The sequence below is a fragment of the Siniperca chuatsi genome, linkage group LG10, assembly GCF_020085105.1.
Source record: "Siniperca chuatsi isolate FFG_IHB_CAS linkage group LG10, ASM2008510v1, whole genome shotgun sequence".
NCBI lineage: Eukaryota > Metazoa > Chordata > Actinopteri > Centrarchiformes > Sinipercidae > Siniperca > Siniperca chuatsi.
Window position 1 is genome coordinate 16,212,242 of NC_058051.1, and position 13,604 is coordinate 16,225,845.

Here is a 13,604-nt window from a genome sequence, read left to right on the forward strand (position 1 = left end):
ACTGTGAAAAAAATTGTGAGCAGAGATGGGGGGAAAGACGCATGGATGTTTTTGCCTCCAGTGTGACATTGTGCAGGTGGAAATATTTCTTGTTTTCCAATGTGGGTCACAATATAGAAAAGGCAAGCAAAAATAACATACAAACTAATCAAACTGACATTCAATGAAATAAACTGTGTTGCACTGTTATGCTACACATCCCATCACAGACAAGAACTTCAGCACCTCATTTTGTGAATGTATGATTAAAATGTGCTCAGAATCATTCATTTGGACCACAAAATATGCACATATCATCACAACACAATTTAAATTAAAGTTGATAAATGATAATATCTATCTTTATCGCCCACCTCTAAAGAAATTAATCTGGATAGTGCTACATGTGATTTTGGTAATTAAATACTATACAGACGTAGGATACAACAGCTTATGACTTTTCAAACTGACAATATCATCTTCGATATGACAGAGTTGAAATTCTTTAAAGTTTTCCCAAAGGCTGAACACCACACCAAATGTGAGGATTCATTTGATGATAAAGCAGTATCTCTGTACAGTACATAAGTAGGATGAAAGCTGAGAGCCCACATATCGTGTACTCTGTTGCCCCCTAGTGCCAATAATCAGCAGCAGTAACTTCTGCAGCAACCAAAAGAATATTCCCAAACATCCAGTGGAATGAAAAAAAGAATCTTACACGCAACCAGAGTATTTTTATTTTTTTAAATTTCACATAAAGCCGAATGTACAGACATGAGCAGTGTAATATTCCAGTTAGGCTAGAGATAAATATAAATACAAAACACTGATACCAGTGATATGAAATTCTACTTAAATCAATCAATCAAAATCACTTCAGTGATAAAACAAACCATTACAGACAAATAAACAGTAGTTCACATTGTGCATGAGGTAATGTGAGTCAGTGTGCCTTTCCTTGTCGCATAAAAAATTCCCCAACAGGGAGCTTCAGTAGTGCGAGGGGGAATTCACGGACACACAATGATGCACACGAGGACCCTTCAAAGCCATGAGGCATCCTGATTCTGCCACACATAACCGCATTATCAGCAGCTTTACTGATTTAGGACATTCTCCAGTGGCAGAGATTTGATTCAACTGAGGGTGGCTTTGAAGCTCTGTTAAATGCCCCGTTCTCCATTTCTCTCTTTGCGTGGGAAAGTATGTTCCATCAAACCTGACAGCAAAATACAGGAAAAAAATGTGGCCTTGTGCCTCCCTCATTGAAATGTTTACCAATCAGGTTCCCTGGTAAATTCAAGATAAAATATTTAATTTATACTACTTGGAGGACGATATACCTGCCAAAATTTATTGGTAGACTTTACCATCTGTCATGTTTTAAAAGCTGTGAACTGCTAACATTTAAGAGCCAAGTTTTGCACCGGGGTTTGCTGTCACACATTCACCCACACAAGGAGAGAAACAGAAAAAGGCACATATTGGGGCTATCTTAAAAGGTAGCAATTTCAAAGCTTTAAAATTACAAAGCCCTAAATTGAAGATGCTAAACATGCCCAGGTTACTATGCACAGCAATGGGGGACAAATAAATGATAATAATAATAATTATTATTATTATAAATAAATTATTATTAGTGCTAAACTAGGACATGTGCAATGCTTGGCAGTAGCACAGGTAGGGTACTCTTTCTACCAAAATAGCTAAATTGACCATTCACATACATAAAGCTTACCTGTTCTGAGGTAACTTGATAAATTATGCTACAAGAAAAACAGCTTGATTTCATACCAAATAAGCAAGTAGCCAGCAAGAAAACTTTTCATGAAGAAGCTTAAAAGCTATTCAGTCTGGCTAAATAGACGAAAAAGGTTCTTACTTTATCAAGACATTCAAAAGCTGTTGCATTGCAAATTGCTAAAATGATTGAGATGATTTCTAGCTGTTAAGAGTGTGAAAACATGCAGTTTTTTCACAACTGCAACTTAGCCTAAAGTGTTACATATAATAAATAAAAAATATATGCTTCTTAGACCAGTGTGTTTAAATGTTTCTTAGTAAGGAAATACTTATTCAGAGGGTGCAGTGCACAGCAATGACAAACAGGTTAGTAATAGTGGAGCTGGTGACAGTGTAATAGTGCTGAGCCCAGGGAAGTTATCTACTCTAAACCTGGTTTAAGGTCAGCTGTAGGGTTTAACTAAGCATCTTGTGGCGGTCAAAAACAGTCTTGCGCTGTTCCTGGACCTGCTTTTTCCAGCGCTGCTGTGCTCCCTCAACCCGCTCCAGCACTGTGTTTCCTCTGGCCTGGGCATTGTCCACCTGCGGACGCATCTCCTGAACACACACACACACACACACACACACACACAGAAAACAAGAATAAATGAAATCAAGGACTTCACATTCAACTGAAATGAAATAAATGCACGTACTGCATGTGTTTGAGCACACGTGTGTTGTTTCTTTGAATGGTTACCTCAGAGTCCTCCTCGTTGTGCAGTGGCTGGGTATAGGGGTCATGTTTGCGAATAAGAGGATCTACCAGGAGCAGGAACAGCATGTAGAGCAGCAGTGCACCCACAACAGACAGGTAAATGATGATGGTTACCTTGGACAGACAGAATGGAAAACTAAATACTAACATAATTTGAAGTTACCAAGCTGGCATCAACCCCTAACAACACTGCTTCCTGCTTGTCACCTGGGGCGGCTGTGGCTTAGTGGTGTGTGAGCGTGTGTAAATGATTAGTTAGTTTCATCTGATCTTAAAAAGGTACAGTTCACAGACCGTATCCCTGCGCAGAAGGAAGCGCGCAGCGATACTGCTAGGTCACCTAGCACCACTGAGCTAGCTAACATTACAGCTCAGCCGAGGAGGATGCCATTAATGTTTACATCCTGTGCTGTCCCGAGCCTCTCGTCCATTGAGTAGATGCACGTTTCCTTCTGCGCTGTGATACGGTTGGCGTGTGTAGTTCGGTAGAAAGAAAGTAGTTCCTACATGGAACTGCCCACAACAAAGTCTGTGGATTATCTTGAGTAACCGGGTCATGATTTATGGAAAGAGACATTGCTGTTGAGTTTTTCAAATGTATTTTATTTGCCGCATTGAGCACCACAAGCCGAGTGCCATCAAGTTATTATATTATTACATTATATTCGAGAGAAGGCAGACATCTCTACGGCCGATATCTCCAAAACTTGGCAACTTACACCAAACCAATCTAGATGGATAACTAGCACTACAGGTAAGAGGAAAAATATGTATTTTTGATTTTGGGGTGAACTGTCCCTTTAGGTCAGCTTTTTCATAACACTGACACTATTGCACAATTTCTCATAATTAAGTTTTCTTTTGATTAAGCAGACAAACTAAAGAGACTTCATACGGTTTTAAATGACTCATGTTGTGTGGCATACAATCACACCAACCCTGTTAATCTTGGATAGTGTGACTCAAGATTAAAGAGTGAATGAGGTATGTTTCCAAAAGTCAGAGTAAAATCCAAAGAAAGCCAGTGGTACCTTGATGGTGTTGCTACTTCGTTCCTCATACTTGCATTCACACAACAGGCAGTAAGCTTCCACATCATGGCCAGGCACTGGCATGGGCTCCACTACATGGAGGCAGTTACTGTAAAACACATCAAAATGTCCATGTGTTAGACATTTCTACACAGTACCAGATGGGTGGGGGTCTGTCCAAGGTGTGCCCAGACTCTCGCCCAATCAGCTGGGATTGACTCCAGCCCCTGTGACCCTCAAGGATAAGCAGGTATAACTAATGGATGGACATTTATACTGTACAGGGCAAAACAAGATGAGTGTGTTATGACTGAAAGTCTAAATAAAGGGTTTCTCTTACCAATCCTTCTGGGAGACGTTTCTGTTATATATGTGGCCAGTGATGTTTCTGTATGGTGGGCAGATGCACTTGCAACGAACATCCTCAAAGTTCTGTAATTGTCAAGAAAATTAGGTCAAAGAGGCCCCAAACTTAGCTAACTGCTTACTTAATGTTATAGCACAGCTATCTATTTCCCATAGCACTTTCTTTTCCTTATTAACAAAACTGAGTTGTACAAAATGGTGGGCATGTATACTAGGAGTGTGCCATATCATATCATTCACAATAATACCGGTATAATGTTTTACCTTTATGCACAGCAACAACAAGCATGGCTGAAAGCGAAAGTAACATTGCTATCGAGCCCACGGTGGAGGAGTTGATTCCAAAAAGGGGAACTACTTCAATAGTGGAAGTGATATGGGTACAAAAAACAAGCAGTGTTTCCCACACATAGACTTTACTTGGTCAGGCCGCACAGGTATATTAACTGCGTCATCCGCTATCGATTATCCAGTGGACAATCTCCCCTCGCTCTACCCCGCCTGTGCAATGGCACATGCTCTGCAGAGAGACACACAGAGACAGAGTCTCCTACTTATGCCGTTGTTTAGTAAAAGCTTGTAAGTGCACCTGTTGGTGCCGATGTCATTCGGTACCACGGTGGTTTTGATCATTTCACGCAAGAAGCCAAACTTTTCTAAAATGATTATCTATGTCAAACAACACATTTCATCTACAGCTGAATGTATCAACAAAAAAAGCTGCTAAAACATGTAACACATGTGCGCTTGACAAGGTTTTCATCTCATGTATACATACAGTACACTACTTATATTGTTTAATTGCTGTAAACTTGTTAGAGCTGTCTCTATTACGTTTACTGAAAGAAGACAAGGTGGGCACACATAGAAGGTTACTGAGCATCTTTACATAAACAAAATAATAACAATTTATGAGACTACTGTATATACATTACAAAATGACAAGACGTTTGTTTTTGTTTTTTACACGTTCCTGTACTTACATTGCAGATAAAATGTATAGGGATGTAAACAAAGGGATTTAGTTTTAGGAAAACTGCCCCAAGTAAAGTGACCAAAAATAACATTATCTCTACTACCGAACGGGAAGGGAACATATTTGTCACCAGCCAGTTTATGAATGTCACTACTGAGAGTTTCTGAAAGTATCTTTCAGGTGCTGAATATTTTACCTTCGCCTGTGCAAAACCAACAACATCCAGCAGAAATAAAGTCACTATTGCGGCTACAGCAAATGTCCAGGTTCCTTCCCTGCCAGACGACATTTTCCCACAGGCAAGACGATTTGCACGACGGCTGCAGAATCACCAGCAGCGCTCTGTCAAAACACAACAGGCAGGTTAACAGATACAGCGTTAGCTTGCTAGCTAGCTAGCAAGGAAACCAGCGAAACAAAGGACTTCACTGCGGTAACACTGGAGTTAAGTGCAACCTTATGACTAGCAATACAGTTAACTTACGTTGTAATACTAACTTAAGTATTTGTTTTTGCTATGCATTCAGGATGTAGCGACACACTAGCTAGCTTGAAGAAAGATCGCCCAAATGTATTTTGGGCTTCCTTTTTCCGGGTTGTCGTCACGCATGAGGCAAGATGAAACATGCAGCGACGCTGCCACCTACTGGACAGAAATACAGAAATAGAGTTTAGAAAATGAAATTACATAAACTGAAATAAAAATTGTGGTTACAGCGGTGGAATGTAACTAAGTATATTCACCCAAGTATTTGAGGATTCACTCTACTTGAGGACTTACATTTTAATGTTATTTTCTACTTCTACTCCACTACATTTCAGAGTTAAATATTGCAGCCTATTTTTTACTCCTAGTTATTTCACAGTTTTAGTTACACGTTAATTTAAAGACTAATAGTTTACATGTAAAACATATGATCATCTAATAAAATATATTCAGGGGCATAGTAGTGAGGGGTATATTGGGACTAACTACCCAGGGCCCCAACATAGGTAGGGCTCTTAAAAAGCCTGGAATTAAAAGTTTGTTTTTATATGCAGTTTTGAAATTTTATGTTATTAGCATTATAAGTGAACAAGTAGTGTTGGGCCAAATAAATAGTTTGACAGATTATTTCTTGTTTCCAAACAATATATATCTATATATATATATATATATAGATATATATATATATCTGGAGTAATCACCTGTTTAATGCTTACTATAATTATTTCTAATATCATAACATTAATATTCTGTTTTTTGACATGACCGAGGAATTTGTGACTAATCAGAATATTTTCCCATATCTTACAGTCAACACTGTTGTTATGTCAAATCCTTTCTCCATGGTGGAATTTAAAATCTAAGCCCCAGCTTCTTGACCCAATCAATACCTCTATTTCCTGGTAATCCTACTTTCACATCTCTCTGTATAGTAAGATACTCATACCTTTAATAAGCCATAGAAATCAATGGCTCACAAATTCAGCCTGAACCACTTGAGCTTGTGGTCACAGAGATCAATTGAGACCATGGTTATTTCTTTAATGAGCTATGACATCAGTGTGAACAGCACAACCCCATCCTCTGTGTAACCTCAATCATTCATGTGACCCTTGATTCAATTCCATTTGAAACAACTGCAGTGTTGCCAACAACTTGTTTACTGCGTGTATAGTGTAAGGTATTGGGATTTCAAGTTTACAAAGGGCGTAAACAGATTCAGTTCAGGTCTATAACATGTTTGTTGGTTGAAACAAACTGTAAATGTAAGTAAATTGGGCTATTTGTACGAGTAGACAGTGGCATAAGTTAGTGAGTATGAATGATACATACTACATAAGAAGCTACTCATCATGAACGATTCAACTTTCAAGAATCTTGAAGGAAAACATCAATATTGACGTGATTAGAGATTTGTTTTTTTTAGTGGTTTACTTTAAAAGAAAAATGGCCTATTCGTGCCAAGCTCAGGTGAAGGATATTGCTGTTACATCTGGAAAGCAGATATTTGTATTGAAAGGCTCTGCCATATGCACAGTAAAAAAACCTGAAAATTAGATGCATGTTTTGTATCATATTAGAAGAAATTAGTCATTTAAAAAGCCCTTAACAAGCATCCCATTGTTTGTGCACAAGCCTGAAAAATAAATGACATACTCAAAATAAAATGGTTACTGTTCTTTAACATTTTTGATAATAGTCATGATCCTGGTCTCTTCTGAAAGGTACCTTTTTGAAGTTTACTATCAAGCCATCAAGTCATAAAGTGATACTTTACATAGGCACAAATATAGTAACACAATTTTGCATTTTTAGTTACATTTTGAATGTTACTTTTCTGTTTTGTATGCACTCCTCTTAAAAACTACGCAGCTGTTGTTGCAGTAACATTGGGATCTTAAAATGGTTTGTAGATATACAATTGTGAGACTCTGTGAAAAGGACACTGCTGCTTGTTATGAGGTTTTAGTAAGATTAAGAAAAAAAAAAGATTGTGATTATTTAATTGCCAGTAGAGATTTAAATAAAGAATTTGTACATTTTTTTGCATTCAGAGTATTTTGTGAGATTAAGAAAAATATGTTGTATAGGTTGTTTTTTATGTTGTCAGTTTGTAGGTTCTACTGTATGCTATTAACGGTAGGCATAAAACAGATATTTTCTTTTTTTTCTTTGTGTATGGTATACTATGATGCTTTGTTGGTCAATTTATTTTCTTTCTTTTGAATGTGAGTGCTGAATGCTAAAAGTATGTTTAGATGTCAATGTGTCCCTTGTGGAATAGCACTTTGATGGTGTGACAAAAAAAAACACAAATTCATTCATTCAATCAATCATGCATGCATTTATTCATCTGTATAATAAGCACCATGTCTTTTTTGTAGCCATGATGCATGATGTATCATAAACCAGCTCATAAACCCTCTTCAGTTTGTCACTTATGCAAGCCCTCTACTTGTATTTCGTTCTCTCAGTCCTGTCATTGTAAGCCACTTAGTTCTCTGTCTTCTCTGATGCATGGCTGCCCTTTACACCCTTAGGCCAATTACAGCATAAATGACACTGACCAGAGCTCAGTGCCAGGTCTCATTATCGGTTCAGAGCTCTCATGAAGAAGAAAAGGGGATTCAGTTCCTTTTTAGCTAGATGTAACAAAAATTATTTATTTGAAAAAGAAAAGAAATCTAGTTTCCTTATGTACAAATGTTTTGACAAAGTCTGTGGGAAGTGGACTGCGCACACACTCTGACTATAAAACAGCAAAGGAAAATGATCCATAATGGAAACACTGCAGAGAAATCCACTTTATAAACAAGCCCAGAAGATGTCAAGTTCTCTTATTTGTCAAGGTACCTGAAGGTATTGACTGAATCACATTATTCAAAGCATTCATTTTCACAGGACTGAAAACAGCGGGCAGTTTGCCCACTAGGAGATGCTATAAGGCCCAAGGCAAAGAAAACCGAATCCAGACCAGCAGACTTTAGTCAAAGCAGAGTGGTCGGTAGGGATACAGATAAGATGTAGGGGGGACATGTAATGTAAAACAACACTGGATATGTTGTGAAATCCACAGGCGCAGCTACATAAAAAGCACATAAAAACAACCTTGATGTTGTTTAAATTATTAGCTAAATTACATTAATGGCAGGTCTGCAGGATTACAGAATACAAAGAGGCCAAACAGCTTTTAGTGTGAAGGATTGTGGATATATACTGTAGCTGAAATTTTATGTGGTTTATAGCATCCAAATAAAGTCATACATGTCCTACTGTAGGAAGATACCTGTGTCTGTCCTTATTCTCCCCCTTTCAATACACCCCTCAACCTCAGCATTGTTCTTTTTGACCTTTATCACATCATCTGCAGTGTGTTTTTTTCTCTCCACTCTTCCTGTGTATCATGCTTTTGTAGAGAACACTGTTTGAATAACAAGGCTACCTCTGGAAAGTGTTAACTCTGCTCTCCTCTTGGCTGAGGTGATACATTGTGGGCAGCAGGACTATTCTAATAGACACACATGGTAATTACAGCAGTGGGAGGCAGCAGACAGTGGTGGTCTAGGGACAGCACAAAACTATAAATCACAACTCCTGGTTCCGCCCTCCTGAGCGTAGCCGATCACGCTCAACCAAAAAGCAATTCTGCCAACATGTGTTTGCACATTTGTCTTCATCAGCCACTGGCTTGTTTTGGGCCCCTGCGACGGAATTTTCCTTCCCGTGATAATCAAACAGGGACTACTTTTCAAGTGTTTGAGTCAAAGTCTGCTATATTAGGCTCAACAATTAGCAACACTTGAGATGTGGTGAGCAGAATTATTCTACGTTAGCAAAAAGCAGCGACATGAAAGGGTGAGGAGGTTATTCTGTGTTTACTTTGGACATTATGAGCTGCTGAAGTAAAAAAACAAAACAAAAGAAGAATGAAACTACAAAAACAAAAACTAAAAAACATAACCTGCATAACCTTCAACCAAACCTGAATAAAAACAAAGAAAAACATCACCTGAAAGGTACAGTTTTATTTTTGAGGTAGCGAGAGATGCATCCAGGAGAAGTGTCTAAACCAAAGAGGTGGCAATAGCAAAGGTGTTAGAAAAGGAGGCAGTGATGGTGACTGCCTACTACAGTGTGTGTCCTCTTCTGCTTTATCTGTACGGACAGCTGCCTGTCAGCCAGCTGAGCCCATGCAGGGAAGAGGTGTCTGCTGAGGAGCTAGTGTCAGCAAGGTGAGAGCAGAGCCCAGCTACGCTGAGCTGAGCTGAAATGGATGCAGAGGAGAGAGTGTCTCCTCCCTCTGAGGGACAAAGATTTGCAGCGAGGAAACAGAGACTGCTGGAGCAGGAGACTCAGCCAGACAGAACATGAAAGCCAAGAGCGGCCATGACACATGATGGACACAAACGCAGGAAGAGAAGCTGCCTCCTCCTCCTCCCCTTTTCCCTGCTGCTCGCTATTCTTCTCCTTCAGCAGCACTGCTCAGAAACAGGACCCTTGAAGAAGATGGGAAAAGGGAAAAGGAGAGACAATGCTTGATCGCAGTGGCTCCCGGCTGAACTCTGGCCCCCGGTAATGCGTGGTCTTTGATGTTGCCCAAGATGTTTAGAGAGATGCAGGGAAGCTTCAAAGAGAGCTTCATAGGCCAATCAGAGAATCGTGGTATGTTGGTAGGAAAGAAAACCCCAGCAAGCTGCCAGAAATCCACATGCATCTTCAACAGAGACCAGGGGTCATGCAAGAAGACAGCTGAAAACAATAGCGAGAAATGAAAGGTGACATGAATTGAAAGGTAGATAAATAGCTCCAGGGAAGGAAGGAAGTTTGTTGTTGGTATAAAAGGATGCGATGTAGGCTTTAGTCTCGGAAAAGCTGCCAGTTGGTTTAACATGTCTTGGCAGGCCAGTCAATAGACTGTCAGCCATTAATGACCACATTTCAGTGACACCAGCACCCAGTGTAAGACTGATTTATACATCCAGTGATGCATAGAATCCTTAAGGATAAAAATGCCACACACCTGGTTGATCAAGACAGTGTGCACAACAAAACATTCATGTTTGTCGCCTATGTACCAAAACAGACCCATATAGAAATCATATGTGACACTTCTTTCTATGTCAGCTGCCTCACAGAATAATGGGGGAGAACAAGCTAAGTGGTCAAAGGTCACACAGAGTCAGGGTTTTTTCTGACAAAATGGTGACAGATCAGAAAACGTTGTCAAGTCTAATCCTTTCGAGAGGGACCTCACCCATAGTTTCTCCTGTCTGTGGTGGCGGTGGGGGTCTTTCTGTGGTAGAGGGGCTTTCCCATGATGGGACTGTGTTGAGTTGCAGTGATCTAGTCGATGCCACCCCCTTACTCCATCTCAAGCGATTCCCTTGTTGTGGCAGTTTGTGATCCACCTGCCAGCTGCAGGCCACATCTGCAGGCATAATGAATTTCGTCTGCAGGGGCCTCCTACTCTAAATGCCACTGTGACTCACCTTCTTCTGTTTCGGCATTTACTACAATCTGACCTGGCAGCTCAGTGGTATGCCACAATGGACTAGCCCCTGGCAGCTTCACAAACACAAACCTAAATAATAGTACACTTAAGACATAGATGATATAGAGTATACATTCCTGTACATGCAGCATGACAGGTAACCATCCTCTTTAGACAAGGGAAATATTGATGCGTTTTCTCTCTTATTCCCTACTGTCTCCCTTTCTCTGAGACCACAAGCGGCTTGCAGTGAGTCAGATGTAAACAGGGGGATCTGAGACCAAACATGTCATCTCACAGCTTCAGAAATCAATAGAGCCCCACGTTCTCCCTCTAATCTTGGTGCACGAGTGAGCTTGGGCTGACTGGGCCTGAAAAGGAGGCAGGGAAGCAGAAAGAGGAGTAAAGGAGGCAGGGAGAGAAGAAGAGAGGTGAGGATGGAGGAAGGGGATGTCTGCCAGGGAGAAAGTGAGGGTTAATCAATTCAGATTGGGAAATGAGAGGCTGAAGTTAAGGGGTTGTTTTAGCCAAATTATGAAAAACAACATATTATCTCACTTTCCTGTATTTGTCCAGGATTTTAGATATCCATGTCTGAGATTTCTGCCTCCCCCCTAATATAGTGGTAGTGAAATACATTTTGTTTGTGGTGCTCACAGCATTGAAAAGTTACAGTAATACAATTAATCAGTAATGTGTCTTCCCAAAAAGTAGTTCCCATTACTCTGGATAAACAATTTTCCTTAGAATTACTTTGTACTGAAGAAATAGTCCTTGTGAAACCTGTTGACAGTAAGGTCTTGTGGCTTATCCAGAGTAACATGACACTGTTTCTGGGAAGAGATATTGCTGTCATTTTTCAATGCTGTGAGCACCACAAACAAAATTCCATTCACCTCCAATGTATTGGGGTAGCAGCATAAATCTCAAAGACAGATATCTCAGAACCTGGGAAAACTAGAATTACCACCTCGCAGTTGTATGCCTCCGTCATGTCTTTCCGGACTCATAATATATGTTATGAATACTTGGAAGGAATTGAATAAAAGGTATAAAGTGTATTTTTTGGGTAAATGGAAGTTATCACTTAGATACAAAGCCTCTCTATGAGCTTGTAGGTTAAACTCACTCACTCACAGGATCATGATTAGCTAGGCGCACTCCAATACGTTGTTTTCAGTCACGTGATTCCGATGATGCTCGAAATTCAGAATTAGGCAGGAAGTAAAAGGCAGAATGGACGAAATGGAGGAAAGCCCGTACTGTGCTAGTTATTGTTTACTCATTGTGTCGTCCCAGTCAACATGTGTGTGAAATCTGGAATTGCCAAATTCATTCTTAAATTATGGCTTAAAACCTATTTTGAGGTCACAGTGACCTTTGACCTTTGAGTAAAACGTGTCACCTATTCAGTGTCCAACCAACTGTGAAATATTGTTACGATCTCCCCTTCTGTCCCTGAGTTATAGTGTTGAATAATGGCCAAAAAAGTGTTTTGCCAGGACATTATGATGTCACAGAGAAAATGACCTTTGACCTTTTGGTTAAAAAATGTCATCACTTCATCGTTGTATCCCATTAAACATTGTGAAATTTTGTCATAATTACTGCATCAGTACTTAAGTTAAGTTTGTCAAGGTCATTTTGAGGTCACAGTGACCTTTGGCGTTTGAGTCAAAAGTGTCACCAATTCATTGTCTGACCAATTCTGAAATGTGATCATCAATTCTTGAGTTATGGCCAAAAACGTGTTTCGTGAGGTCACAGTGACCTTGACCTTTGACCACCAAATTCTAATCAGTTCAATGGACGAAATTTCCTCAAGGCGTTCCTGAGATATCGCGTTCATGAGAATGGGATGGACCGAAAACCCGAAAACATAATGCCTCAAGCCACGGCTATCGCCGGCATACTAAAACCAAAACTATCTGCATGGCAAAATACCACTGGGGTAAATATGAAAATCTGTTTCCAACATCAAAGAACCAGACCAGAGATGTTGTCTTTTTTATTCCATGCATTCTTCTTCCTTGTGAAAAACCTAGTGCCTACATTACCTACAATGTAACTCAACTGTCGACAGTTCAATCAGAGATTTGTTTGTGTTATGCTAGTGGCGGCTAATGTAGCTCTCTGGCCTTTATTGACTTTATCAATAGGCTTCCCCTTAAAGATACAGTATGTAGGATTTAGTGACATCTAGCGGTGAAATTGCAGTTTGCAACCATTTGAATGCCGCTCGCATTACCCTCCCCTTCCAAACATGTAGGTAAAACTACGGTGGCTGCGAAAGTCCAGAAAAAAGCGAACGGACCTATCTAGAGGCAATGTTTGGTTTGTCCATTCTGGGCTACTGTAGAAACATGGCGGTGCAACATGGCGACCTCCGTGGAAGGAGACCTGCTCCCTTGTAGATAAAAACGGCTTATCCTAAGGTAATGAAAACACAACAATTCTTATTTTCAGATGTTTATACACAAATTAAAACATACTTTTAATTATTATATTCCATTTCTGCAAATAGCTCCTCCTAAATGTTACATACTGGACCATTAAAGGAGGAGAAAAGAGCCTGTTTAACAGACTTGAAGAAAGCAAGAAACAGGGATTGTGAAAAGACAAGGGAAACAGAGCAAGAGAGAGAGGTGAATGTTTAGAGAGAGAGAGAGAGAGAGAGAGAGAGAGAGAGAGAGAGAGAGAGAGAGAAAACGAGAAAGAAAAGGGGTTTAGACAGAAAACCAGGAGGAGGTGGGGTTAGAGGGAGACGCTCC

At 39.9% G+C, this 13,604-nt stretch overlaps 1 protein-coding gene across 2 annotated transcripts; it reads right to left on the reverse strand.

Annotated features, from left to right (window-relative positions):
• Positions 1–696: 696 nt before the first annotated feature.
• On the reverse strand, positions 697–5,487 carry tmem9 (transmembrane protein 9). 2 transcript variants are annotated; one of them, XM_044210895.1, is made up of 6 exons: positions 5,340–5,487; positions 5,052–5,197; positions 3,854–3,945; positions 3,514–3,622; positions 2,465–2,596; positions 697–2,322 (listed from the first exon to the last, which is right to left on the reverse strand). In XM_044210895.1, the coding sequence occupies exons 2-6, from the start codon at positions 5,142–5,144 to the stop codon at positions 2,182–2,184; spliced, it is 567 nt and encodes a 188-aa protein (XP_044066830.1). In that variant the 5' UTR covers positions 5,145–5,197; positions 5,340–5,487; the 3' UTR covers positions 697–2,181. The 2 variants fall into 2 exon arrangements, with proteins under 2 accessions (XP_044066830.1, XP_044066831.1); XM_044210896.1 differs by having other exon boundaries at positions 5,354–5,480.
• Between the last annotated feature and the right edge of the window lie 8,117 nt (positions 5,488–13,604).